The sequence below is a fragment of the Nomascus leucogenys genome, chromosome 6 (genome assembly GCF_006542625.1).
Source record: "Nomascus leucogenys isolate Asia chromosome 6, Asia_NLE_v1, whole genome shotgun sequence".
Lineage (NCBI taxonomy): Eukaryota > Metazoa > Chordata > Mammalia > Primates > Hylobatidae > Nomascus > Nomascus leucogenys.
The window spans coordinates 58,072,320-58,098,921 of NC_044386.1; the positions used below are offsets into that span (position 1 = coordinate 58,072,320).

General features: G+C 48.4%; 1 protein-coding gene across 1 annotated transcript; it reads left to right on the top strand.

The window, feature by feature from the left end:
- Positions 1 to 26,311, top strand: TGM7 (transglutaminase 7). Its single transcript, XM_003266798.2, has 13 exons — positions 1 to 15; positions 9,600 to 9,782; positions 10,275 to 10,520; positions 11,449 to 11,567; positions 13,550 to 13,678; positions 13,762 to 13,939; positions 16,230 to 16,368; positions 19,849 to 19,952; positions 20,384 to 20,626; positions 22,643 to 22,969; positions 23,317 to 23,477; positions 25,588 to 25,721; positions 25,972 to 26,311. Exons 1-13 carry the CDS (start codon positions 6 to 8, stop codon positions 26,129 to 26,131), a joined length of 2,133 nt encoding a protein of 710 aa, XP_003266846.2. The 5' UTR covers positions 1 to 5; the 3' UTR covers positions 26,132 to 26,311.
- Positions 26,312 to 26,602: the final 291 nt, after the last annotated feature.

Sequence of the window (26,602 nt, forward strand, 5' to 3'; positions counted from 1 at the left end):
GGGAGATGGATCAGGGTGAGTACTGGGAATCGACTTACCTTTTCGGAGGTGCTAAGTCAAGAGAGGGGAGAAGTTTGGAGAGGGTAGAGGATGTAGGGAAGCGACAGGAGAGACTGGATTGATGATTGGTGGTTCATTGTGCAATCCGGCTCCTTCTTCTCACTTCTCCATCTGCATTTGGACCTTGGAGTACAAATCCTACGGCCATTCGTTTTCTTTTCTGAAGCTGTGAACAGCCTTTTCTTTAAAACCTGGGGGGCTGAAATGGCCTTGGGAAGTCTGAGGAGCCCCAAAAAGAGGTTGGCCCCCGCCATCAGGTGTCCTTGGGTGCTTGGGAGGCTATTTCTATGGCCAACTCTGAAGCTGTGGGAGGACCCCTCTCAGACCCTAGACCTCTCCCTTGTCCAGCTTCTCCCCTGACTCTCAGGTCCTCACTGAGAGTTGCTGCCCCCACCTCTGAGTTCAGGATCCTTTTTCGATCCCTTCAGAACCCTGCCACTCCTCTGCTGGGAGTGAGAAGAACAGGCCCCCGCAGGCTGGGCCAGCCTGGCCAACACATGGGGCCTGCCAAGGAGGGCACTAAACATGGGTCATGTATTTTTCTTTTTTTTTTTTGAGATGGAGTCTCCCTTTGTCACCCAGGTTGGAGTGCAATGGCGTGATCTTGGCTCACTGCATCCTCTGCCTCCTGGGTTCAAGGGATTCTCCTACCTCAGCCTCCTGAGTAGCTGGGATTACAGGTGCCCGCCACCACACACGGCTAATTTTTGTATTTTTAGTAGAGGTGGGGTTTCGTCATGTTGGCCAGGCTGGTCTTGAACTCCTGACCTCAGGTGACCCACCCACCTTGGCCTCCCAAAGTGCTGGGATTACAGGCATGAGCCACCGCGCCCGGCCATGTATGTCTTAAAATAATGTTCTAAAGCATGCATCATGTTCTAATGGCCAGGCACTGTGTCTCACACTGGGCACGGTGGCTCAGGCCTGTAATCCCAGCACTTTGGGAGGCCAAGGCAAGTGGGTCACTTGAGCTGAGGAGTTTGAGACCAGCCTGTCCAACATAGTGAAATCCTGTCTCTACTAAAAATACAAAAATTAACCAGGTATGGTGGCACACGTCTGTAGTTCCAGCTACTTGGAGGGCTGAGGCAGGAGGATTGCATGAGCCTGGGGGGGTCAAAGCTGCAGTGAGCTGAGATTGCGCCACTGCACTCTGGCCTGGGAGAAAAAGTGAGATCCTGTCTCAAACAAACACAAAATAAAAATAGAGATATAAATGGTTTTTAAATGCAAGACAGAGTTTGATAGAGAAGGCTCAAGAAGCTTGTCATGTGCTAGATTCCAGGGTACTTTAGTGCTAGAGTTTAGCATATCTTTTCCCCTTGGCTATCACAAACTAGAATAAGTCTAAAACAGTTATATTATCTTTTAAAACTGCACACTTTAATTAAACAAATAATACACAAAAATGTGTACTTATTATAAAAAGCTAAAAGTTCACACAGCATTTTAAAAAGCTCAAGTTTCCTTTTACATACCTATGTACTTTCAATCCTGATCCTTTCCCATAGGAAAGCCCCATTAGCAATTTGATCAACTGCTTCCAAATAACACTAGATTACCTAAAATGGTTTGTTTTGCACAAACAGATTATATATGTTATTTGATGACTTGCTTTTTAAAAACAATCACGTATCTTGAAAATCTTTCCATGTCAGTGCATATTGGTCTATCAAAAATTTGTAATGATTATAATTTTCCATTCTGGGCATATAAGCACAATTTCTTTAATGAATTTATTAATTTGCTTAGTTTGTTACTATCTCCTATTGGTGGAAATTTAGTTGTTTCTAATATTTTACTCTTATAAACAATGCTGCAATGATGTCCTTGTTGATAAAACTTTGTATACGTGTGTAAATATTTTTTATACATAAGATTTCTAAAAGAACAACTGTTGGAGCAAAGCAATATCCACTTTAAGTTTTGATGGATATCAACTGATTGTCTCTAAAGTGTCCACATGAATTTACACTCCCACCATCAGTGTATGAGAGAGTCCATTTCCATATGCCCTCAGCAAAATAGGTTATTGTTATTCCTTTAAATATTTTTGAATGGATCAAATATGAATCTCATGATTGTTTTAGCTTGCATTTCTTGCTATTATCATAGCAAGACTGTCTTAATATTTATAGCCACTTTTATATATTATGAATAGCAATGCTTTGTACCTAAGAGGCAAAAGACTTAAGATTTTAACTTGTACAACCAGCTTGAGAACACTTTCTCCTGCCAGCAGCTGTTTGAATTGCTGGGTACTGGGTGTAAATAATCGAACAATATAGTTAATCATGTAGACACCATCAAATGAAAAGAATGTTTCAAGGAAACACTGTAGTAGTTAAGTGATTAACTGAATAATAAGAGGTTCAGAGTCTAGGAAATTGCAGAACAGGGCGACAGATCGAGTGGGTCCTGGAGCTGGTTCTGTCCTGACCTGATGAGCTGCCTGAGGGCTTGTGCCCTCCTTGGCATCTTAGACTGAGGAGGCTGAGAGGGAGCTGTGCTTTTTATTGTGTTCTTTAGATCCTTAAGGGTCTGCAGAGAAGCCTGGGGGTGGGCAGAACCCCTGCCCGGTTCTCCCACTAGAGAAGTTCCTCTTAGGTCTTTTATTATATATTCATTTGAAGAAAGCACAATATTCACTTACTTGGAAAAAAAAAGTTTGAAAACTTCAGACTAGTACCACCAGCCAGAAGTTAAGAACTAGGTTCTGGAGTCAAACTGTCTAGGTTTAAATGCCAATTTTGCCACTTAATTAAGTAGGTGACACCAGCCATCTACTTAACTTACTTAACTTTGCTGATCATCTTCCTACTTATCTGTAACATGGGGCTGATAATATCGAATTGGGTAGTTACAGGGATGGCAAGAGATGATGCATATAAAGGCTGGAGTTCCATAACACTTAGTTAGTATTAACTAGATATTCAACTAGTGTTGCAAGTGCAAATATCCCTTATGTTCTGAAATGCTTGGGAAGAATTTTGTGGAGGAGTGGCTGCTGGGTTTTGTTTGAAGAATGGGTACAATGGAGACACAAAGAGATTAGGGAAGGGGCAGGGGCTGTCAGAGGTAGATATGAGTATAATCTATTTGGAGGCCACAGTACAAGTGAAGCAGTTTATTTATGGGCCAGTGGGAGATAAGATTGGAGAGATATGTTGGGACCACATTGTGAAGGGCTTGGAATGCTTGGCTAAGGAGTTTGGACTTGAACTTTTAAGTAATAAGACATTTTTATTCTTGCACACTAAAAGAGGCACAGAACATGGCAGTAATCTCCTATAGGAATCTCTTCATATGCTGTCACACAGATTATACTCTCACATTTTGTAAGAAGGGAAGAAATGAAAAAGAATAAAGTATTTGTAAAAGTCCTAAAAATGGACAACAATAATGAGAAATGGAAAGAGAAAAGAAGCTAGAATAAATGCAAAAACAAAGACAGAAGAATGGAAGGAGCTGAGTCCACCTTCCACCTGGCATTTTGTGGCAGGTGCCAACTCTGTGCCAGCTGCACTGGATAGAATTTGCCCTTTGTTGTCTCCACCTAGAGCGTTCCAGCCTCACCACTAACATGACTGCCTGGGACTTTGTTGGCAGTTGATTCCTTTAACTGACCCAATTTTTCATCCACCCTAGCTGGGGCCTTAGGAAGCCCTGCAAGTCAAAATATTTCAATAAGTATTAGCGCACCATATGCCCAGAGATGCCAGCCCCTTGCACACATAGGGTGGTCCTTCTTTTCCTCTTACCAACACCTGTGTTTAGGTCCTCATGAGCCTTTGGCTTAGATCGTTGTGACAGGGCTCTCGCTGCCCTTCCCACCCTTGTCTTCTTCCCCTCTGGTCTGGGCTAAATGCCACAGTCGAATTAATCCCAAAGTACAGCTTTGATCCTGCCACTCCTGCTCAAAAGCCTGCCTTTAATCAAAGTAGCCCTTTCCCCTCAATACAAAAGGAATACATGTTCAAAGTAAAAGCTTGGGAAACGTCAAAAAACCTAAAGGAAAGAAAATTTCCAATAACTTCACCACCTAATCTGTACATACTAATTTTTAGTCTTTTAAAAAAATCTTCCTTTCTAATGTCTTGTGAATTACCGCTCTATAATCTTTGCTCCTTTTTTTGGCTGCTACTGGTGCCCTCTTTGTTGGAATCAAGTTGGAATCATCAGATGAGAGGAATCAAGTTTATGTAGCCAACTCCTCTTGTAAGATATTTGGGTTGCACTAAACATTTTTATGCTTAATTTTTGTACAAAAATTATTATTTTTTAAGAAAAAAATCCTAGATGAGAAGTTCATGGGTCAAAGGTATTTATGTTTTAAGGCTTTCTTTTATTTTTATTTTATTTTATTTATTTATTTGAGATGGAGTCTCGCTGCATCACCAGGCTGGAGTGCAGTGGCCCAATCTTGGCTCACTGCAACCTCTGCCTCCTGGGTTCAGGCAATTCTTCTGCTTCAGCCTCCCAAGTAGCTGGGACTACAGGCACCCACCACCATTCCCAGCTAATTTTTGTATTTTTAGTAAAGACAAGGTTTCACCATGTTGGCAAGGATGGTCTCAATCTCTTGACCTTGTGATCCGCCCGCCTTGGCCTCCCAAAGTGCTGGGATTACAGGCGTGAGCCACCGCACCTGGCCACTTTCTTTTATTTTGTAATAAATATTGATGAATTGCCCTCAGAAAGGTGTAACATTATATCTACCCATCAGGGCTAGATCTACCCATGACTACTGAATCAAGCAGCAGCGTCTTGGCCCGGGCTCAAGCCCCTCCTCATCCTGGCCCTGCTGCCCTCACAGGCTCTGCCCCTTCCCATCCCCTCCATCCCCAGTGCTCTTCTGCAGGACGACTCTCCTTGAACCTCACGCACATATGTGTCTATCCATTCAGCAGATGTCACCGAGCACCCACCAGGATGGCATGAGATTGTGCAGGTTAAGGGGGCAGCCTCTGGAGCCAGCCTCCCTGGGTTTGAATCCTATCTCCACCCAGCACCTTCCTGTATGTCAGAACAATATTAACAGCTCCATTTCAGGGGGTGGTGAGAACATAAATTATTTCAGACATGCAAAATGCTCTAAACAGTGCCAGGCATTGGTAAGTATTCCATGAACATTAGCCATGTGTATCTGCAGTTAGGCACCAGGCTCCTTTCTAGGCAGGGGGATTTGCATTTGAAGATGGCTGAGGTCTCTTGCTTTTGTGGAACCAATTCTAGATATTAAGTATCCTGAAGAAAATAGAGAGGGTGTTGTGATAGAAAGTGATCACATGGTAGGAAGTAAAGCACCATGCTTGGTGGCCAAAGAAAGCCCCTGTGCAGTGGTCACTGCTAAGCCAAGACCCGAGTGGAGAGATGGAGGCATGAGTGAGGGCAGGGCTGTCTTGGGTTTTGGTGTCAGAGGATAGGAGCTTTGCATCACGGAGCTCATCACATGCAGATGGCTGTTTTAATGTTGCTCGCTTGCTTTCTTTCTTTCTTTCTTTCTTTCTTTCTTTCTTTCTTTCTCTTTCTCTCTCTCTCTTTCTTTCTCTGTCTCTCTCTTTCTTTTTTGAGACAGGGTCTCACTCTGTTGCCCAGGCTGGAATGCAATGGCACGATCTCAGCTCACTGCAACCTCTGCCTCCCAGGTTCAAGCAATTCTCCTGCCTCAGCCTCCTTAGTAGCTGGGATTACAGGCATGTGCCACCATGCCTGGCTAATTTTTGTATTTTTAGTAGAGACAGGGTTTCACCATGTTGGTCAGGCTGGTCTTGAACTCCTGACCTCGTGATCCGCCCGCCTCCGCCTCCCAAAGTGCTGGGATTACAGCCATGAGCCACTGCACCCGGCCTGTCTCCTTTTTCTTAAAAGGCTGATAATACATCAGGATATATCTGATCCTTTTATACCCTTGTCTTTGTATTAGTCAAATAAGTGCCAGGAGTCTTGTGGCTGGGGCTTAACTCTCCTCTTACTCATGTCATTAACTCCAGTGGGATTGTGGCCAAGAAGGCCTTGTGGGAACTGACATGTTTTTAGTAACTGATTCTGCTTGATTTTCTGCTTTGTTGAGCCTCTTCCTGATCCTCTTGGCTTTCTTTTCCTGCTTTTGAAAACCCTTCCTTTTGTTTTCTTAAGTCAGTGTCTCTTTGACATAAGAAGCACTTCAGTGGAGTGGAATAAAAAAGAAAACCTGTGTGTCCAATGGAGAATGAGTTTTCTCCATGCCACTGCAACCTTGGGCCTCTGGAGAGGAAGACATCTTCCTTCCTCCCCCTCTCCTTTCTTTCCCAAACTAAGAGAAGCCTGGCTCAGGGGGAAACTGAGTTGGCTGTCCCTAGGAACTATGCTTTGAGCTACAAACAGCAGCCAAGAAAAGGCTACCCTGAGTCCTGTTCCCTCCTGTGTGTCCCTGTCTCTTTTGGATCTATGATGATTCAGGGTGGGAGTTATGTATGGGACGGAGAGACTTTCTGTGAAGGCTCAGTGGTCCTGCTATGAAAACTTCAGGCCCCTTAGGAACAAATGAGAGGCAACCAGTTCCCAACCAGATTGAGGCCAGCTGCTTTCTGACATTTTTTGAGACAGAGTCTCGCTCTGTTGCCCGGGCTAGAGCCCAGTGGCGCAATCTCGGCTCACTGCAACCTCTGCCTTCCGGGTTCACGCCATTCTCCTGCCTCAGCCTCCCGAGTAGCTGAGACTACAGGCTCCTGCCACCACGCCCGGCTAATTTTCTGTATTTTTAGTAGAGAAGGGGTTTCACCATGTTAGCCAGTATGGTCTCGATCTCCTGACCTCGTGATCCGCCCGCCTTGGCCTCCCAAAGTGCTGGGATTACAGGCATGAGCCACCACGCCCGGCTGCTTTCTGACTTTTAACTATGATCCATGATTTATATCATGACTCAGCTACACATAAAATTGCCCTTGTTCTTCCTATGTGTGATGCATTGTATGTTTTCTATTCCATTCCATTTTTCTTATTACTGGCTATCTCTCTTTAAACTGATTTCACAAACTACTAAATGGGTTGGCACTGAAGTTTAAAAACTGCTGTTGAATGATCAAAAGGGATCTGTCTTAGATCTTTCTCTAAATTTTCTGGTTCCAATAACATATCTATTTAAGTGCCCCAACACATCAAGAGGTTTAACAACTTTGTACCAACTGATCCAGTAATTCACCTTTGTTGAATCTACCTTACAAAAGATTGTTGTTAAGAGACGGACCAAGGGATCATTGTGCATATTCTGTTTTTAGCCAGACATTTGACACATTTATGGAAAAGATGAAAACTGGATTTGATTTTAGATTGTGAAGGAAATTTAAAAAACATTGACTTCAGCTTTATTCAAAGATGAGATGTAGTTAAAGCAGTTGAACAACTATGCCCAAAGAGTTTTTTTTTTTTTTTTTTTTTGAGATGGAGTCTCGCTCTGCCACCCAGGCTGGAGTGCAATGGCACGATCCTGGCTCACTGCAACCTCTACCTCCTGGGCTCAAGCAATTCTCCCACCTCAGCCTCCCAAGTAGCTGGGATTACAGGTACTCACCACCAGGCCTGGCTAATTTTTGTATTTTAGTAGATGCGGGGTTTCACCATGTTGGCCAGGCTGGTCTCAAACTCCTGACCTCAAGTGATTCACCCATCTCAGCCTCCCAAAGTGCTGGGATTATAGGCGTGAGCCACGGTGCCCAGCCCGAGAGTATTTCTTTTTTTTTTTTTTTTTTTGAGACGGAGTCTCGCTCTGTCGCCCAGGCTGGAGTGCAGTGGCGCAATCTCGGCTCACTGCAAGCTCCGCCTCCCGGGTTCACGCCATTCTCCTGCCTCAGCCTCTCCGAGTAGCTGGGGCTACAGGCGCCCGCCACCACGCCTGGCTAATTGTTTTGTATTTTTAGTAGAGACGGGGTTTCACCGTGGTCTCGATCTCCTGACCTCATGATCCGCCCGCCTCGGCCTCCCAAAGTGCTGGGATTACAAGCGTGAGCCACCGCGCCCAGAGTATTTCTTAATGGCTCAGTGTTTACATGAAAGAAAGAGCTGATGATACACCACTGGCCTCCAACTTAAGCTCTAATGCTTAGAAACATCTTATTACTGATTACTTAGATGAAGACTGGAAGATAGTATAGCCAGTCTAGAGATGGAAAAGTAAAACATTTGGGTCAAAAAATCAGAATCGATCAACCTGGGCAACATAGGGAGACACTGTCTCTACAAAATATATAAAAAAAAAATATTATGGGGCATGGTAGCGCACAACTGTGGTCCAACCTACTTGGGAAGCTGAGATAGAAGGATCACTTGAGCCCAGAATGAAGGCTGAGGCTGCAGTGAGCCAGGAGCATGCCACTGCACTCCAGCCTGGGCTGCAGAGTAAGACCCCGTCTCAAAAAAAAAAAAAAAAAAAAGGATCAAGATAGGTAGGAAAGATGCAAAAACATTAAGAACCTCTGTGGAAGTTCAAAATGCAAATGGCACAAAAGCTGGCTGGGAGCAAATATGAGTTTTTCCTTTAGGATGCTGCTTAGCAGCCTCTCTTCCCAGTAAAAAATGTCTTTAGACATTGCCAAATGTCCTTCAGGGCACGGAATTTCCCCTGTTGAGAACCACTGAGATAAACTGATGTACTACTAGAGGAAAGACCTGATGAACTTTTGTTGACAGTAAATGCAATCTACACATTGCTAGTAAAGGTCACAAAAGAAATGCAATCCAAGAACGCATGATTCCTACCAGTAAGAGTAAAATAATGACTCCTTACTCTGTACCTGGCACAACGCCAAGGTCCTTCCATGGGCATCCTCACTTAACGCCCACAGGAACCCTATAAGGTAGGAATACAATTGTCTCCATTTTTCAGATGAGGACGCTGATGTTTAGGGATATTAAGTTACTTGCTCGAGGTCTCACAGTCCAGGTGATAGACCTGAGGCTGTGTCAGTCCAGAGCCTGCCCACTGCCCACTGTGCTATGAGAGTTTCACAACCATATACCGGGTGTGCACACACAGGAAGCAGGCAGTGCCCTCCCCATAGACCTAGAAATGGCTGAGAAGTCAGACGTAAGTTACAAGTGACCCAGAGAGTCTCCAGAATTCCAAAGCAGGGACTTGCCCAATAGCTGAAGTCCCAGCCTCCAAGTCAGCTCACTGACTTAACTCATACAAAATCCTAGTATGTTTATTCTTATATCAGCAGGATAATACAGTGACTTTTAGAAAGATTGTCAACAAATAGTTAAGAGCATGCAGTGGCACTTCAGGGGTTAAGTTTCGGTTATCTGGAATTGTTTCCCTTTTGGGGACCCCAATCCTTGATCATTGTGGCTCCAGGTCCAGACGTGGAATTCACCAGGATCAACACTTCCCCCCGCCCGACCCCCCGCGCACCCCACTCCCTCCCGCACACCCCACCCTCCCCGCCCCCCGCACACCCCACCTCCCCCTCGCACCTCCCAGAAATGACTGAGAAGCCACAAAGGACGCCTGAGCCCTGGGGGCTGCAGGTGGGCGTGACCTGTCCCCTCCTCTCCCCTAGTGGCAACCTTGCAGCTTGAGTCTGTCGACCTGCAGAGCTCCAGGAACAACAAGGAGCACCACACGCAGGAGATGGGCGTCAAGCGGCTCGCTGTGCGCCGCGGCCAGCCCTTCTACATCGGGCTGAGCTTCAGCCGACCCTTCCAGTCCCAGAGCGACCACATCACCTTTGTGGCTGAGACCGGTGAGTTTGCCCTGCCCCAAGGCCCCGCAGGTTCCCTCAAAATGAGGGTATTAACAGAGTCTACCTGCGGGGCCCCTGCCTTTCCCACCTGAGCCGCCCTCCACTTTCTTGTCCTGGGAGCCCCAGGCCCCTCATAATCAGGACCCTGTTAGTGCTGTTAAGGAGAGATTTGGTCAACTCGGCAAACTGAGGTTGTGGCAGTTACCAACCAACCTGTAGATACACAACAAGCACTGTGCTAAAACTTTACACACATTAGCTCACTTAATCCCCAGGACAAGACTTTCAGGTGGTACTATTATGATCCCCATTTAACAGATTAAAAAACAGGCCTGGGGATCTTAAATGGTTTGCCTGAAGACACCCAGTGGCAGTAAAAGCCAAAAGCATTAGCAGGTGGTGGGAGAAGGTGACGGTTCTTCCAACCCCCCTGGAATCATATACCACACAGGTTTTTTGAGCCTCACTTTGGGGTCATTGTCTCCTACACAGGACCCAAGCCGTCAGAGCTGCTGGGGACCCGAGCCACATTCTTCCTCACCCGGGTCCGGCCTGGGAATGTCTGGGGCGCTTCTGATTTCACCATTGACTCCAACTCTCTCCAAGTTTCCCTTGTCACACCAGCCAATGCAGTTATTGGCCATTACACTCTGAAGATAGAGATCTCTCAGGGCCAAGGTCACAGTGTGACTTACCCGCTGGGGACTTTCATCCTACTTTTTAACCCTTGGAGTCCAGGTAGGATGTGCTCACAGCTTGTAATGCTAACCTGATCCATTGGAAAGGCCCTGTGAGGTTCTTTGGAAAAAGCCCAGAAAATAAATCGCAGCATAGATATGCAATGTAGTACCGTGTGCTCTCACAAAAATCATCTTTACAAAGAATTTCCTTTTTTTTTTTTTTTTGAGACGGAGTCTCACTCTGTCACCCAGGCTGGAGTGCCGTGGCGCGATCTCGGCTCACTGCAAGCTCTGCCTCCTGGGTTCACGCCATTCTCCTGCCTCAGCCTCCTGAGTAGCCGGGACTACAGGTGCCCACCACCACGCCTGGCTAATGTTTGGTATTTTTAGTAGAAATGGGGTTTCACCGTGTTAGCCAGGATGGTCTCGATCTCCTGACCTCATGATCCGCCTGCCTCGGCCTCCCAAAGTGCTGGGATTACAGGCGTGAGCCAGTGCACCCGCCCTTTACAAAGAATTTCTAATGGCATAAGGAAAGTATTCATAGTGTGATGTTAAGTGAAAACACTGGAACATTTCCTAATATGATCCTAATTGTATTAAGTATGCATGCACAGAAAGAGAGAGTGGCTAGAATACACCAAAACATAACGGTGGGTGTCTCTGAGTAGTGGGAATGAGCAGTTTCCATTGTCTTCTTCCCATCCATCTGTATTTTCTGAATCTCTACAATAAGCCAGCTCTACAATCAGTCACTTTTACAATCAAGAAAAGATCATTGTTTTTTTAAAGTATGCATTGTATTTCTGGCTTCTAGAAAAGCACATATAGACCTTTAAGGGGGTCTAGTCTTAATTTCTGTTGCTATGAACCCATCGACTACTCCTGCTGTTTTCCAGAAACACGTTGTCGTTACTGTTTTTTAATTTTATTACTCTGGTTTTTGGTTTGGGGTTTTGCCCCCTCCACTACTCTTAACTGCTCAGAGGACGATGTCTACCTGCCAAGTGAAATACTGCTGCAGGAGTATATCATGCGAGATTATGGCTTTGTTTACAAGGGTCATGAAAAATTCATCACCTCCTGGCCCTGGAACTACGGGCAGGTAACGCTATTACCCAGCGTGGGCCTGGGGTGGGCTCCCTAAGGCTGGTCCTTATACAACCCTGTTACGTAAGGCTGTTATATTACACAACCCTCAAGGAGGGCCACTAATACAGGCAAGGGTGTGAGGGCCAACTTCACATCCAGTGAGAGGGGCAAGGAAGGAAGGGGTGGATGTCTTTCCTTTTTAGTTTTTAACATTTTATTATGAAAAACCTTAAAACATAATCAAAGTAGACAGGCTACTACAATGAATCTCCCTGTACCCACCTCTCAGCTTCAGTAGTGATTGATGTATCATGAGTCTGTTTCATCAACACCGGGGGTTTGCAAACTACAGCCCATAGATCAAATGTGGCCTACTGCCTGTTTAGCCCACGAGCTGAGAATAGTTTTCACAATTTTTAATTGTTGAAAAGGAATTTTAAAAGAACAATATTTTGTGATGTGAAAATTATATGAAGTTCAAATTTCAGTGTTCACAAACAGCATTTTATTGCAACATAGCCATGTTTATTCATTTAGATATAGTCTGTGGCTGCTTGCATACTGCACTGGCAGAATTGAGTTATTAAGACAGGGACCTTATGGCCTGCAAAGGCTAAAATATTTACTATTTGGTTTTTTACAGAAAAAGCTTGTCCTTCTCTGGTCTGTACTCCTCTGCCTCCACCTCCGCTCCCCACTCCACCACTAGTTTTTGTTTGTTTGTTTGTTTGAGATGGAGTCTAGCTGTGTTGCCCAGGCTGGAGTGCAGTGGCATGATCTTGGCTCACTGCAACCTCCACCTTCCAGGTTCAAATGATTCTCCCGCCTCAGCCTCCTGAGTAGCTAGGACTACAGGTGCAAGCCATAATGCCCAGCTAATTTTTGCATTTTTAGTAGAGACGGGGTTTCACCATGTTGGCCAGGCTGGTCTCGACCTTCTGACCTCAGGTGATCCACCCACCTCGGCCTCCTGAAGTACTGGAATTACAGCCACTGCTCCCGGCCAATTTTTTTTTTTAAGCAAATTACAGATACCATATCATTTAATCCAGTAATACTTCAGCATATTTAATCCAATACTTCAGAATATAGTCATGTAAAAGATGACTCTTTCTGCAAAACTTAATCAGAATACATGATTGTAACTGAAAAAAAAAAAAAAAAGAACAGTAATTCTTTAATAACATCCACTATCCAGTCAATGTACAGAGGGGACCTTGGCTCTGGGCAACGTTTCCACTCTTAACCCCTGCAGTCGTAGTTTCTCTCTCCTTCCCACTGCCACCTCAGTCCTGCCCACAAACTCCAAAAGGGAAGAGGTGGGGGAAGCCTTGCTGAGGGAGAGCACGTTTTCCCCATTCTCCAACTGTGGCGACCTGTGACCCTCTTTGAAACTGAGACAAATACCTGAGCATTTGGCAGCCAAAGGGTTGTGACAAACATTGTGTATGTCTATTATGAGCCCACCCTGGCTCTTCCAGGGCCCACAGCGTCTGCTCTGAGCTCCTCTACCTGATTTCAAGACTGGCACGCCTGGCCCTACATTGATCTCTAGACTTTTTCTGCTCTGATCCCTTCCCTGCTCCTTCAAGTCCTCCAGATAGGAGTCTGTCTAAGTCCTTGATACCCACCATGCTCAAAGACCTCAGGTAAATGTGCCCACTCTCCTCTTCCTGACCACCCAATCCATCAAAGCCCATTGGCACCAAAGCCTTCTCTCATCTATCCAGCCAACGGGGATCTCTCACTCTCCGACTTCTGTTTCCATTTTTCATCAGAGCCACACAGTTTAGTTTTTCAGAACTGCAAACCTAATACATTCCCAATTTGATTTACAAGTTCTTCAAAGGCAGGACCTTGTCTTATATTTAGCGCCCTCCCCCTGCCCCCACACCCCCATATACATGCCATCCCCAAAAGTCTGTTAGTGACTTAAAGTTTCAGAAGTCTAGACATTTGCTCTTCTCTTTTTTCTCCCTTAAAATCACTTGGAAGTTTGAAGAAGACATCATAGACATCTGCTTTGAGATCCTGAACAAGAGCCTGTATTACTTAAAGAACCCGGCCAAAGACTGTTCCCAGCGGAACGACGTGGTGTACGTGTGCAGGGTGGTGAGTGCCATGGTAAGGATGGATGTTTCCCGCCATCTGAGGACAGTCTGAGCTTCCCCGGGTGCTGTGGAAACCCACCTGTCTGTCCTCTGCAGATCAACAGCAACGATGACAATGGCGTGCTGCAGGGGAACTGGGGCGAGGACTACTCCAACGGGGTCAGTCCTCTGGAGTGGAATGGCAGCGTGGCCATCCTACGGCAGTGGTCAGCCAGCGGTGGGCAGCCTGTGAAGTACGGACAGTGCTGGGTCTTCGCCTCTGTTATGTGCACCGGTGAGCGAAAGATCACTCACTTAGGGGTGTGATTAACTTCATTTTCAGAGAAGTTAACTGTGGCTCATAAAGGTTCAGTAGCTTGCCCATGGCCCCACACCTGGGGGTGGTGGGCACCCAGGCCCTGAGCCAGCACACCATACAGTCTCGAGGGATCCTGTGCATTTATGTGAGAGGGGGGTTGACCTGTGGCAATCACCTCACAGTATCCTTGATGGATCAGTCAGACTGTTAAAACTGTCATCTGGATAGAGGAGTTTGAGGTCCCAAAGTAGAAACAAAATGGCTCCTTTCTACCACCTGCTCAGGCATCTCAGCTCGAGGTGAGCCTGGCATGGGGGGGCAGGTGGAAGTAGATGGCATGAGATAGCTGACCTCACCCATAGGCAGAGCTAGCAGCCCCCAAATGCTTCACTGAGAGACCCTTGAGCAGTTATCGTTATAGACTTGCCACCTTGCTAACCACCCTTAAAGAACATCAATGTTTTATGCGGTATCAATTATTTACAATTCAGTGCAAAGTTGAGCAGATCATCTGTGAAGATGAGAGAAAGATGGAGAGTACTTGTCTCACCCTTGCAAGGCCAGAATCTCTTAGGCCTGTCCTGCTACATGATGGAGGTCGATAAACATTTGCTGAACTAACAGGGTGACTCAGTTGGAGAAAGGAGGAGCAGAGAATGGGGAGGACAGAGACAGGTGCCAAAGACAAGGGCAGAGACTTTTTGGAGAGGGGCAGCAGAGGCTGGCAGTTATATACAGGTGCTGCAGACACAGAGGAGGTTTAAATCTGAGTGTTTGAATCCAGTGACCTCACTTTGCTCAGGTGTGAAATGGGGCTAGGGCTACTCTGGCACTCAGTATTCTCAGTTGTTCCTTGGGCTGGGTAGATGTTATGGAGGAGGCCTGGGATGAGCAGGAGAAGGACGAGGTCCACCATCCTGCTCCATTTCCAAGCCTCTCCCGACTCCCAGGCGCTCGAGTTACAGGGCCACTGCGCACTGGGGGAGCTGCCCCTGCCAAGCTTCCTCTGGCCACTTCCAGCCCAGGTGTAGCTCCCACGCCTGCTAAGGATCTGTGACAAGCCCAGGAGCTGTACTGTGGGTGGACAGGTGACTGTAGACAGGAAGCCTTCTTGGGGGCTCTTCAGTGAACCAAAACAAAAGGATTGGTCACTCTCAATATTCCTTTTACTTTTTGAAGCTGTGTAATCCTCCTGGCAGCCTCAGTAGGCACCATCTGCCCCTCCTGGGAGGGAGAGGAGTGGGATAAACCTCTCTGAACTCCTCACCATGCTGGCAGATGTCAGGACCCATGCCCCCTCAAGGTCACACCTGGCTCTTGCTGGCTCTTGGCTTGACTTCATCCAGCTCTGGGCAGGCAGGGGTGTGTGTGTGTATGTGTTGGGGGTAATGTTTACACTGTGTGACTAGACTTGTGAAATCATAACTCAGCTTTTGAAAGCCTTTGTAGCAGTATCATGAGAAGCCACAAGAGAGAGCTGCTGCCTTATTAAAGATGGTTGCTGGCTCTGTGGTTTCCCCTCATCTCTGCTGACGGTTTCCACTGTCTCTAGAAGTCTATCTTGTCCCTCTATCCATTCTCTAATTTCTTTCATACCTCCCCCTACCTCTTGTCTTTAAGTAGAATTACAGATCCCAAATTTCAGAAGTAGGGTGGGAGGAGGGTGATGAAATAATCTGTACAACAACCCCCCGTGACATGTGTTTACCTACGGAACAAACCTTCACGTGTACCCTCAAACCTAAAATAAAAGTTAAAAAACATTTCAGAACTAAATTTTCAGCCTCCCTAGTAGCTGGAACTACAGGCACGTGCCACCACACCCAGCTAATTTTTTTTTTTGTATTTTTAGTAGAGACAGGGTTTCCCCATGTTGGCCAGGCTGGTCTCAAATCCCTGACCTCGTGATCCGCCTCAGCCTCCCAAAGTGCTGGGATTACAGGCATAAGCCACTGCACCTGGCCCTCTGTCTTTAACTTGGAAAGCTGCTGAGTGGAAAGACTCCTAAATGATAAGTTGGATTATTGTTAACTGTTGTTTTAAGCGACCCTCAAGTGATTCCTTTCTCCTTGTGGGATGTCGATCACTGATGGGGCAGCAGGGCTGTGGGACTGGGTGTGGAGCTCTAGGAATAAAGGAGTTACTGGTGTGGTTCCGTAAGCGTCTTGGCTTTCTCTCCTCCAGCTTGAAAGTTACAAATTATGCATGGAAAACCAATAATTCTGCCTGAAATGAACTCAGCGATTCTCTATATTTTTGTCTTTAGTAATGAGATGCTTAGGTGTTCCAACCCGTGTTGTTTCCAATTTCCGTTCCGCGCACAACGTGGATAGGAACTTGACCATCGATACATACTATGACCGAAATGCCGAGATGCTGTCAACTCAGAAACGAGACAAAATATGGTGAGAGGCACTGTCTTGAACAGCTCTCTGCTCTGTCCCAGGGAGGGCAGAAAAACTTTGACCTGGTTCTCTCTGGCTCTTGAGGCAATATTGCAAGATTGCCCCCAGCATTGCTGCTAATGCTCAGAGAAGAGGAGAAGAATTCTCCAACCCAGAAGGCTGTTCTGGCTAATTAGGTCATCAAATTTAACTCATTTCAGAGATAGAAAACAACGGGATAACATTCTGAGGCCTCAACCAAATGACTAGCTGGGAGTCTTCTGAACACTGACCTCAAAAGTCTTTATTCATCTTCCTCTTCCTTCTCTGAGTCTGTGTTTGTACCATTCTGTTTTCCCGGGAGTCAGACAGAGACTGGACTGGCTGCTTCTGTAGACCTCTTCTTGTCTCTCTTGACTTCTTCCTCTGCCTGCCCCACTCCCTGTCTGCATGCATGTGTGTGTGTGTGTGTGTATCTCTGTGCATCCCTTTGTGTATCTCTGGTTTCTTTTCCTGGTTCCTTTGTTCTTCTCAGCTCTACCCCCAAATCTGGTTTCCTGTTTTTCCTTTTCCAGCCAGTTTTCCAGATAAGACTTTTTTTTTTTTTTTTTTTTTTTTTTGAGACTGAGTCTTGCTCTGTTGCCCAGGCTGGAGTGCAATGGTGTGACCTCAGCTCACTGCGACCTCCACCTCCCTGGTTCCAGTGATTCTCCTGCCTCAGCCTCCCACGTAGATGGGACTACAGGCATGTACCACCACACCTGACTAAATTTTGTATTTTTAGTAGAGACAGGGTTTCACCATGTTGGCCTCAAACTCTTGACCTCAGGTAATCCACTTGCCTCGGCCTCCCAAAGTGCTGGGATTACAGGCCTGAGCCACCACACTTGGCCTCCAGGTAAGACTCTTTTGAGCTGTGTGAGAACTACCTGCTGTCCTAGAAGCCCCCTCCCTCTCTGAGCTTCAATTTCCTTGTCTGTAAAATGAAGATAGCATCTACTTCACAGGGTTGCTAGGGTGAAATGAGATCAATGCCAGTAAGGAGGGCTTTTCAGCCTGGGATCCACAGATAGACTCCTAGAGGTCTGAATTGTCTCTGATTCACGAAGCAGTGGTGTATCTGAGGATATGTAACTTAGGCACAGTTCTGTCTTTGAATGCATATCTTGAGTCTAATCATGAGGAAACATCAGACAAGCCCAAAATGGGGGCGACTCTGGTTTTAAAAAATAGATAAACAACATAAAGACTGTTTTCATTAAAAGCCCAGACTTCACCACTAGGTAATATCTCCATGAAACAAAACTACATTTGTACCCCCTTAAATTTACCAAAAAAAAAAAAAAAAAAAAAGAGAGAGCGAGCGAGAGATTGTTTTCAAATCCCAGTGTAACAAAGAAAGAAAGGTGAAGGAACTGTTCCAAGATCAAAGGAGACAACATGCTGCGTAGCTGAATGCAGTGTGTGATCCCCGATGGCATCGCGTACCGCGTGGGAAAAGAATGCTCTAAACAACATCATTAGGTCAACTGACAACATTAAAATATAGACAGTAAATTAGATAAAGGCATCATATCAATATCCAATGTGCTAGGGTTGATGAACTATACAAGAGTTATGTAAGAGAAGATCCCTATTCTTAGGAAATACACACTGAAGTGTATATGTGTAGGTATCTATTCCTGTCCACATTGAAAGAAAGCAAATGGGGCAAAATGTTAACAACAGATGAATTAGGTAGATGGGTGTTCTTTGTACTATTGTTTTTTGAGACGGAGTCTCGCTCTAGCGCCCAGGCTGGAGTGCAGCGGCGCCATCTTGGCTCACTGCAAGCTCCGCCTCCCGGGTTTACGCCATTCTCCTGCCTCAGCCTCCCGAGTAGCTGGGACTACAGGCTCCTGCCACCATGCCCGGCTAATGTTTGGTATTTTTAGTAGAGACGGGGTTTCACCGTGTTAGCCAGGATGGTCTCGATCTCCTGACCTCGTGATCCGCCCGCCTCGGCTTCCCAAAGTGCTGGTGTGTCCGGAATTGGTGGGTTCTTGGACTCACTGACTTCAAGAATGAAGCCGTGGACCCTCCCGGTGAGTGTTACAGCTCTTAAGGCAGCATGTCTGGAGTTGTTCGTTCCTCCCGGTGGGCTCGTGGTCTCGCTGGCTTCAGGAGTGAAGCTGCACACCTTCGCGGTGAGTGTCACAACTCTTAAGGCAGCATGGACCCAAGGAGTGAGCAATAGCAAGATTTATGGCAAAGAGCAAAAGAACAAAGCTTCCACAGTGTGGAAGAGGACCCGAGCAGGCTGCTACTACTGGCTCGGGCAGCCTGCTTTTATTCTCTTATCTGGCCCCGCCCACGTCCTGCTGATTGGTAGAGCCCCATGGTCTGTTTTGACAGGGCGCTGATTGGTGCGTTTACAATCCCTGAGCTAGACATAAAGGTTCTCCACCTCCCCATCAGATCAGTTAGATACAGAGTATGGACACAAAGGTTCTCCAAGGCCCCACCAGAGCAGCTAGATACAGGGTGTTGATTGGTGCACTCACAAACCCTGAGCTAGACACAGGGTGCTGATTGTTGTGTTTACAAACCTTGAGCTAGATACAGAGTGCCGATTGGTGTATTTACAATCCCTGAGCTAGATAGACATAAAGGTTCTCCAAGGCCCCACCAGACTCAGGAGCCCAGATGGCTTCACCCAGTGGATCCCACACCGGGTCTGCAGGTGGAGCTGCCTGCCAGTCCCGCGCCATGCGCTGCACTCCTCAGCTCTTGGGTGATCGATGGGACTGGGCGCCATGGAGCAGGGGGCGGTGCTCGTCAGGGAGGCTCGGGCTGCACAGGAGCCCACGGAGGTGGGGGAAGGCTCAGGCATGGCGGGCTGCAGTCCCGAGGCCTGCCCTGCTGGAAGGCAGCTAAGGCCCAGCAAGAAATCGAGCAGAGCGCCGGTGGGCTGGCACTGCTGGGGTACGCAGTACATTCTCCGCAGCTGCTGGCCCGGGTGCTAAGTCCTTCATTGCCCGGGGCGGCAGGGCCTGCCGGCTGCTCTAAGTGCGGGGCCCGCCAAGCCCACGCCCACCCGGAACTCCAGCTGGCCCGCAAGTGCCACACGCAGCCGCGGTTCGTGCTCGCGCCTCTCCCTCCACACCTCCCTGCAAGCTGAGGGAGCCGGCTCCGGTCTTGGCCAGCCCAGAAAGGGGCTCCCACAGTGCAGCGGTGGGCTGAAGGGCTCCTCAAGTGCCGCCAAAGTGGGCGCCAAGGCCGAGGAGGCGTTGAGAGGGAGCGAGGGCTTTGAGGACTGCCAGCATGCTGTCACCTCTCACTGGGGTTACAGGCGTGAGTCACTGCACCCAGCCCGTACTATTCTTGTGACTTTTAGTATGAAATTACTTCCCAATAAAAAGTAAGAAAAAGAAACAATGATATAAATCACTCCGTATGGTGCCTGGTACCTGGCAAAACCTCAGCTAACGTGAGTCCTTGTCTCCTTACTCCCTCCTGCAGGAACTTCCATGTCTGGAATGAGTGCTGGATGATCCGGAAAGATCTCCCACCAGGATACAACGGGTGGCAGGTTCTGGACCCCACTCCCCAGCAGACCAGCAGTGGTGAGTGAGGACCACCGCCAAGAGGCTCTGGCTCTGTGGGGAGGCAGATTAGGGTGACTGGCCATGGGAGCAGGAGACCAGGGAGGAGCAGCGTTTTCCACGGCACCCTCTTCCCGAGGTCCCAGCTGACACAGCTTCGGATCAGGAATCTAACTCTACCATTGACAGAGTCACCTGGATGGGTCACCTGGATGGGTCACTGGGCCTCAGTTGTGTCCTTACCTGTAAAGTGGAAAAGCTGATGATGAGCATTGCCACTTCACAGGGTGGCTGTGAGGGTCAGATGAATTAATGGGAACAAAAGTGCTTGGTAAACTGGAAGATATCCCATGGGTGAGAGTCAGCGGTGCCACTGCCTAGCCCATCTCCACTTCCCACAGCCACAACCAGCTGCCCCTGGCCCCCATATCAGTAGCCTGTTGCCTCCACAGGGCTGTTCTGCTGTGGCCCTGCCTCTGTGAAGGCCATCAGGGAAGGGGATGTCCACCTGGCCTATGACACCCCTTTTGTGTATGCCGAGGTGAACGCCGATGAAGTCATTTGGCTGCTCGGGGATGGCCAGGCCCAGGAAATCCTGGCCCACAACACCAGTTCCATCGGGAAGGAGATCAGCACCAAGATGGTGGGGTCAGACCAGCGCCAGAGCATCACCAGCTCCTACAAGTACCCAGAAGGTGCTGGGCTGGGTATTTGGGGAGAGGGCCGATTTAAGCTTCTTTGTGATGCTCCCTAGCTGGAATGGCTCCAAGTTGAAACCGTCACCATCTAATCACCTCTTCCTCATGGCAAACTCCTAGGGGTCCTTCTTGGATCCCAGGCATGTGGCCCTAGGGTAGGGTTACTAGCAAATGAAAATACAGGATGCCCAGTTAAATTTGAATTCCAGGTAGATCCAGATAAACAAATATTTTATTTGTGTAACATATGTCCCAAATGTTGTATGAGACATACTTATTCTAAAAAGTATTAACTGTTTATCTGAAATTCACACTGGGTATGATTTTTAATATATAAGTATGTTCCAAAAAGTGCATGGAACGTACTATACTAAAAATCATTTGTTGTTTATCTGGAATTCAAATGTGGTTGGATGTCCTGTATTTTAACTCCACCCAGAGTGGCACCACCGTCTCCCTATGTCCATGGCAAGGGGAGCAGTGGAGTCGGGGGGATGGGCCCCTGGGCCTGTGGACGGGGTGGACACCCCCACAGAGGGCGCGTGTGTGGAGTCAGGCTGCCTGAGTACTGAACAGGGCTCTGCCGTGCCTTGTGTAAGACTGGACACAGTTTACCACCCCTGTGCCTCCATTTCCTCATCTGTAAAACGGGATAACAGTCCCTCAGACGGATGTTGAGAGGGTTAAATGAGTGTCCACAGAAAGCACTGGGAACAGTGCCTCTGGAATGCAGCAACTGCTCCAGAAAAGTCCACAGGTGGAGGTAAGTTTGGGTTAAGCTGTTGGAGGCTGCACAAATGTTTCATTAGGCATAACTGAAGCCTGTCAGTAACAATCTGAACCTGTGATCAGTTAAGCAGCTGACCAGTCATTACCTCCTCCTCCTTGCTGTTGCTACCCAAATAAATATGAAGGGCGGTAGATGCTCAGTGGCTGCCTTTGCTCACTAGAAGCAGGGAGCCCTTTTCTTCTTTTCTTCTTCTCTTCTCTCCTTCTTTCCTTCTCTTTTCTTCTTCCCCATGCTAGCCTTTCCTTAAAACAGTTTCTTTTGTTTTTTACCATTTCTACGTTCATCCCTTCAGTCTTGTAATGACGGTCTCAAGTAGTAACAGTAGTAACTGTGGTAATGACAGTCTCAAGTAGTAACAGTAGTAACTGTGGTAATGACAGTCTCAAGTAGTAACAGTAGTAACTGTGGTAATGACAGTCTCAAGTAGTAACAATAGTAACTGTGGTAATGACAGTCTCAAGTAGTAGCAGTGGCAGTCAGCCACATTAAGCCTCCATGTTGAGTAGCCCCCATGGACAAGAGATGAAGCTGTTTTGTTTTTTTTTTAGATGGAGTTTTGCTCTTGTTGCCCAGGCTGAAGTGCAATGGCACGATCTTGGCTCACTGCAACCTCCACTTCCTGGGTTCAAGCGATTCTCCTGCCTCACCCTCCTGAATAGCTGGGATTACAGGCACCCGTCACCATGCCCAGCTAATTTTTGTATTTTAATAGAGACGAGGTTTCACTATGTTGGCCAGGCTGGTCTCAAACTCCTGACCTCAGGCAATCCACCCATCTCAGCCTCCCAAATTGCTGGGATTACAGGCGTGAGCCACTGAGCCTGGCCGAAGCTCTTTTTTATAAGTTTCGAGCATATATTTTAGCTGGAGGGATGCTGGTTGGGGAGAGAAGCCTCTGGCTTCATGACGATGATGATAGTGATGCTGGTGGCCATAGTGATGGCAGAAAACAGTGCTGAGTGCTTGCAGCCAGCAACTCACTTAGCCCGACGTTTTTTGGATTCCTTATACGGAAAACAGATATCATCCCCAGGATACAGATGACAGAACAGAACACTGAGAGATTAAAGGAGGGTGGCAGAGCAAGGATTTGAACCCAGCAAGCAGCATCTGAGCCGCGCCGCCTCCCTGTGCTGCTATTCCCGTGCCTTGTTGCTCCAGGAAAGTCACTGGTCCTCTCCACCCCTCCCCATGCATGTCTCTCCTGCCTCTCCCTTCTGCAGGATCCCCTGAGGAGAGAGCTGTCTTCATGAAGGCTTCTCGGAAAATGCTGGGCCCCCAAAGAGCTTCTTTACCCTTCCTGTATCTCCTGGAGTCTGGGGGTCTCAGGGATCAGCCAGCGCAGCTGCAGCTTCACCTGGCCAGGATACCCGAGTGGGGCCAGGACCTGCAGCTGCTGCTGCGTATCCGGAGGGTGCCAGACAGCACCCACCCTCAGGGGCCCATCGGACTGGTGGTGCGCTTCTGTGCACAGGCCCTGCTGCATGGGGGTGGCACCCAGAAGCCCCTCTGGAGGCACACGCTGCGGTTGAACCTGGACTTCGGGAAGGGTGAGTGTGAGGCAGGCCTGAGAAGGTACCTACAGGGAGGGGAGCTGTGGGGCCATGAACACAGTGGGGCGGGCCCAGCCAGATCACACAGAGACCCCTTCCTCCGACACACACACATTCCGGGCAGTGAAGCTGCCAGCTGCTGCACCTCTGATGCCACCCCACCAGGCGAGATGGAGCAGTGAGCCCTGGGGACAGTGTGTGTGTGGTGGGACACTGTCTGTCTGTCTCTCACAAACACTTTTACCTCTCACATGAAAATTCTAATTTTTCCTCTCTCACATCTACATGTTCCCCCTCTCTCTGGTCCATGTCCTGGACTCAAGTTGTCTTTTGTATGTGCTTAGAGACACAGTGGCCGCTCCTCCTGCCCTACAGCAATTACAGAAACAAGCTAACAGACGAAAAGCTCATCCGCGTGTGTGGCATCGCCGAGGTTGAAGAGACAGGGAGGTCCATGCTGGTCCTAAAAGAGATCTCTCTGGAGCCTCCCCACTTGTCTATTGAGGTAGTGGCTGGACACGGGTGGCAGCTCTGAGGCTCTCTGACTCACCCAATCCAGGGGCTGGGGTGCAGCAGCCAACAAGACACTGTTCCCACCTCACACCACACCGATGGCTCCAGCACAGTATGGTGTGGTCTAGTGCTCTGTACCAGCATGGGGTTGGGGGGGCATGAAGGCTTCTCAAAGGAGGTACTATTTTTTCAGAGGATGCATAGGAAACTGTATAGAGAAATGAGATGGCTGTGAAGGCATTTTAAGTAAGGAAATCATTTTGCAAAGGCAGAGACGGGAAAGGCAGTGACTAGGAGATGAAGTAGAGAAGACAGATTTAGAGACTCCACAAAGTCAAATTCAAACGATGACCACCGGCTAAGCATGGTGGCTCATGCCTGTAATCCCAGCGCTTTGGGAGGCCAAGCCGGGAGGATCACCTGAGCCCAGGAGTTCAAGACCAGTCTGGGCAACATAGCGAGACCTTGTCTCTACTTAAAAGTTTTTCAAAAGTTAGCTGGTGTGGTGGTGCATGCCTCTAGTCCCAGATACTCAGGAGGCTGAGGTGGGAGTCCAGGGAAATCAAGCCTGCAGTGAGCTGAGATCATGCCGCTGCACTCCAGCCTGGACAACAGAGTGAGAGCTTGGCTTATCTCAACAAAACAAAACAAAAGGTGAGTATGGACAAGATTGACAAAGAGGGAAACAAATGAAAAGTGAACTTCAGATTTTGAGTTCAGATGCCTGAGTGGCCAGTGACGCCGTTATACAAAGAAGGAATTTCAGGCGAAGGAAGGCTGAATGGAAGAGGGCAGGTCAGTTCCCCATCTCCTGCTACCATGGTTTTCCTTCCTGAAAGCCTCGTTTCCCCACCTGCCCCTCCCACTCGGAAAGACTTGCCCACTGCCTAGCCCAAACCTGGAGGCTTCTCCAACAGCCTGCCCCTCCCCATCCCAATAGAGCACTGGGCAGCTCCAGACCATAAATCAGCTGGCCTACCCCAGGGTTTTCACCCAGGCACACTGTCAGGCTGTCGGGCCAGCTGACACCAGGCAGCCTCTGTGCTGGGGCAAACAGTGGGCAGGACTGCAAGTGCAGACATAAGCCTGGGGCTGCGGCCAGGGCCCTGCCGTGTACCTGAAGCAAACATGACAAATGCCAAGTAGGTTGCTAATTGGCCCCCATCAGTAAGGGACCCGCAGATGATTCCACAGTTATTTTAACCTGTTCTACTTTGAAACCCTCATGAGGGTATAAGGGACTTGGTATTTTTGTCTGGACCCCAGGTGAGTCAGGTGTGTTCTTCCTTTTCCCTGAGTCTCTGGCCCAGCCAGAACAAGCCCCTAGTAAGATCTGGGTGGTCAGAGCTCATTTCAGTTCAACACGTGCTTACTGATGTCCATCATCTGCTTGGCACTGTTCTAGGCACAGGGGCTCCAGAAACGAGTAGGAAGGATGCCTGCCTCCCACTTACAGGCCACGGCTGTGCTGCCCTGTGATACAGCACTGAGCACACCTGGAAAAACTTGAGTCCATGCCTTGCTGATGTTTATGAAGACACAGCAGCGTGGGGAAAGATCCTGGGCTGGGGTCTGGGACACCCGGGTCAGGTCCTGGCTCTGCCATTAACACATCATGTGGCCTTGGCCTCATTGTTTCCTCGGTGATGAGCATAAGGGCAGGATGACATCACTGATGGCACATGGGTGGCACACATGACACCACTTCCTTATCCCACACCTGTGTTAGATATGAATCAATTGTGATCCTTTGTCCTCAGGATCCTTTTAACACAGCCTTCCTAGTAGCCACCCACTGGAGCTGGCACTTCCATTTAAATCTTGTGGACATCTTGAACTAGATGGTGGGGAAGGAAATAGGTTTCAGCTTGGTGGCAACTGCCGATTGGTGGTGGCTTCTTGGAGTATTGTGACCTAAGGCAGGCCTGCATATGTGTTAATCTCAAGTACTCTCAGCTCACATTCCTCCCTCGCCACTGTAGCACATTAGCTCTAAGCCGCAGTTCCTCGTGGTCGCCAGGGACCTGGGGGTGGGGGTAACTGAATTGGAGTGCAGAAGCGAGGCCAGTTGCCCATGGGATCGCTGACTTCTCTCCACACAGGTGTCTGAGAGGGCTGAGGTGGGCAAGGCGCTGAGAGTCCACATCACCCTCACCAACACCTTGATGGTGGCTCTGAGCAGCTGCACGATGGTGCTGGAGGGAAGCGGCCTCGTCAATGGGCAGATAGTAAAGGAGTAAGTGATGCTTCTGCCCACCTCCCCCTTGCTGGTCTCAGAAAAGGGGGGCCCCATGGCATCACAGGACTGTCCTCAATCTCCTGTGCAGGGCCTCTCTGCCCCCACTTTCTCACCCTCCTCAGGAAAGGCTGAGCTCAGCGGTGGTGGTGAGTGGGAGCTTCTTACCCACCCAGAGGGGAACCAGATCACCACCCCTCCCACCAGCAGGAAGTCCTCGAGGCTCTCACAGACCCTTTCTGACTTTCAGCCTTGGGACTCTGGTGGCCGGACACACCCTCCAAATTCAACTGGACCTCTACCCGACCAAAGCTGGACCCCGCCAGCTCCAGGTTCTCATCAGCAGCAACGAGGTCAAGGAGATCAAAGGCTACAAGGACGTCTTCGTCACTGTGGCTGGGGCTCCCTGAGCCCCGCCCTCCGGCTGCCCTCCCTGGCACCCCTGCCCCACCTGGCTCCTTTCTACTCCTATGTCGTCTTGGCTCCACCTCTGTCCCCTCTCCAGCCTGCCTGGGAGTGAATGAAGCTCTGTTAGAAACACTGTGTGCTTTGGGAAGAGACAATAAAGACGTCTTTATTTATAACCAGCATTCTCAAGCCACTTATTGCTCCTGGCTGATCCTCTTGGCCTGGCTGCCAGCTCTGTGGCTGAACCCTCCCTTCCCCTCCTGTCCTCTCTCTCCTCCCTTAGGAGCCTCAACTACAAAATAAGCCCACCACCATCCGCTCTAAAGCAGCCTCTCTGGAATTAAGGATCCCAGGTCTCTCCATTTACATTGTCTTAGTAAGCCTGCAGGCAGAGGATGGAGGGAGGCCTGGGGAGGGTGGCTTGGATGTGCCGGGAGGACAGCAACCCCATGCCAACTGGCCAGAAGCTGCCC

What these genes read in the sequence shown, in the direction of transcription:
- TGM7 (XM_003266798.2), top strand. An exon ending in CGCCTCTGTTATGTGCACCG is followed by an intron (nt 13,940 to 16,229) that starts GTGAGCGAAAGA and finishes TTTTGTCTTTAG; the next exon opens with TAATGAGATGCTTAGGTGTT. An exon ending in CTCCCCACTTGTCTATTGAG is followed by an intron (nt 23,478 to 25,587) that starts GTAGTGGCTGGA and finishes CTCTCCACACAG; the next exon opens with GTGTCTGAGAGGGCTGAGGT.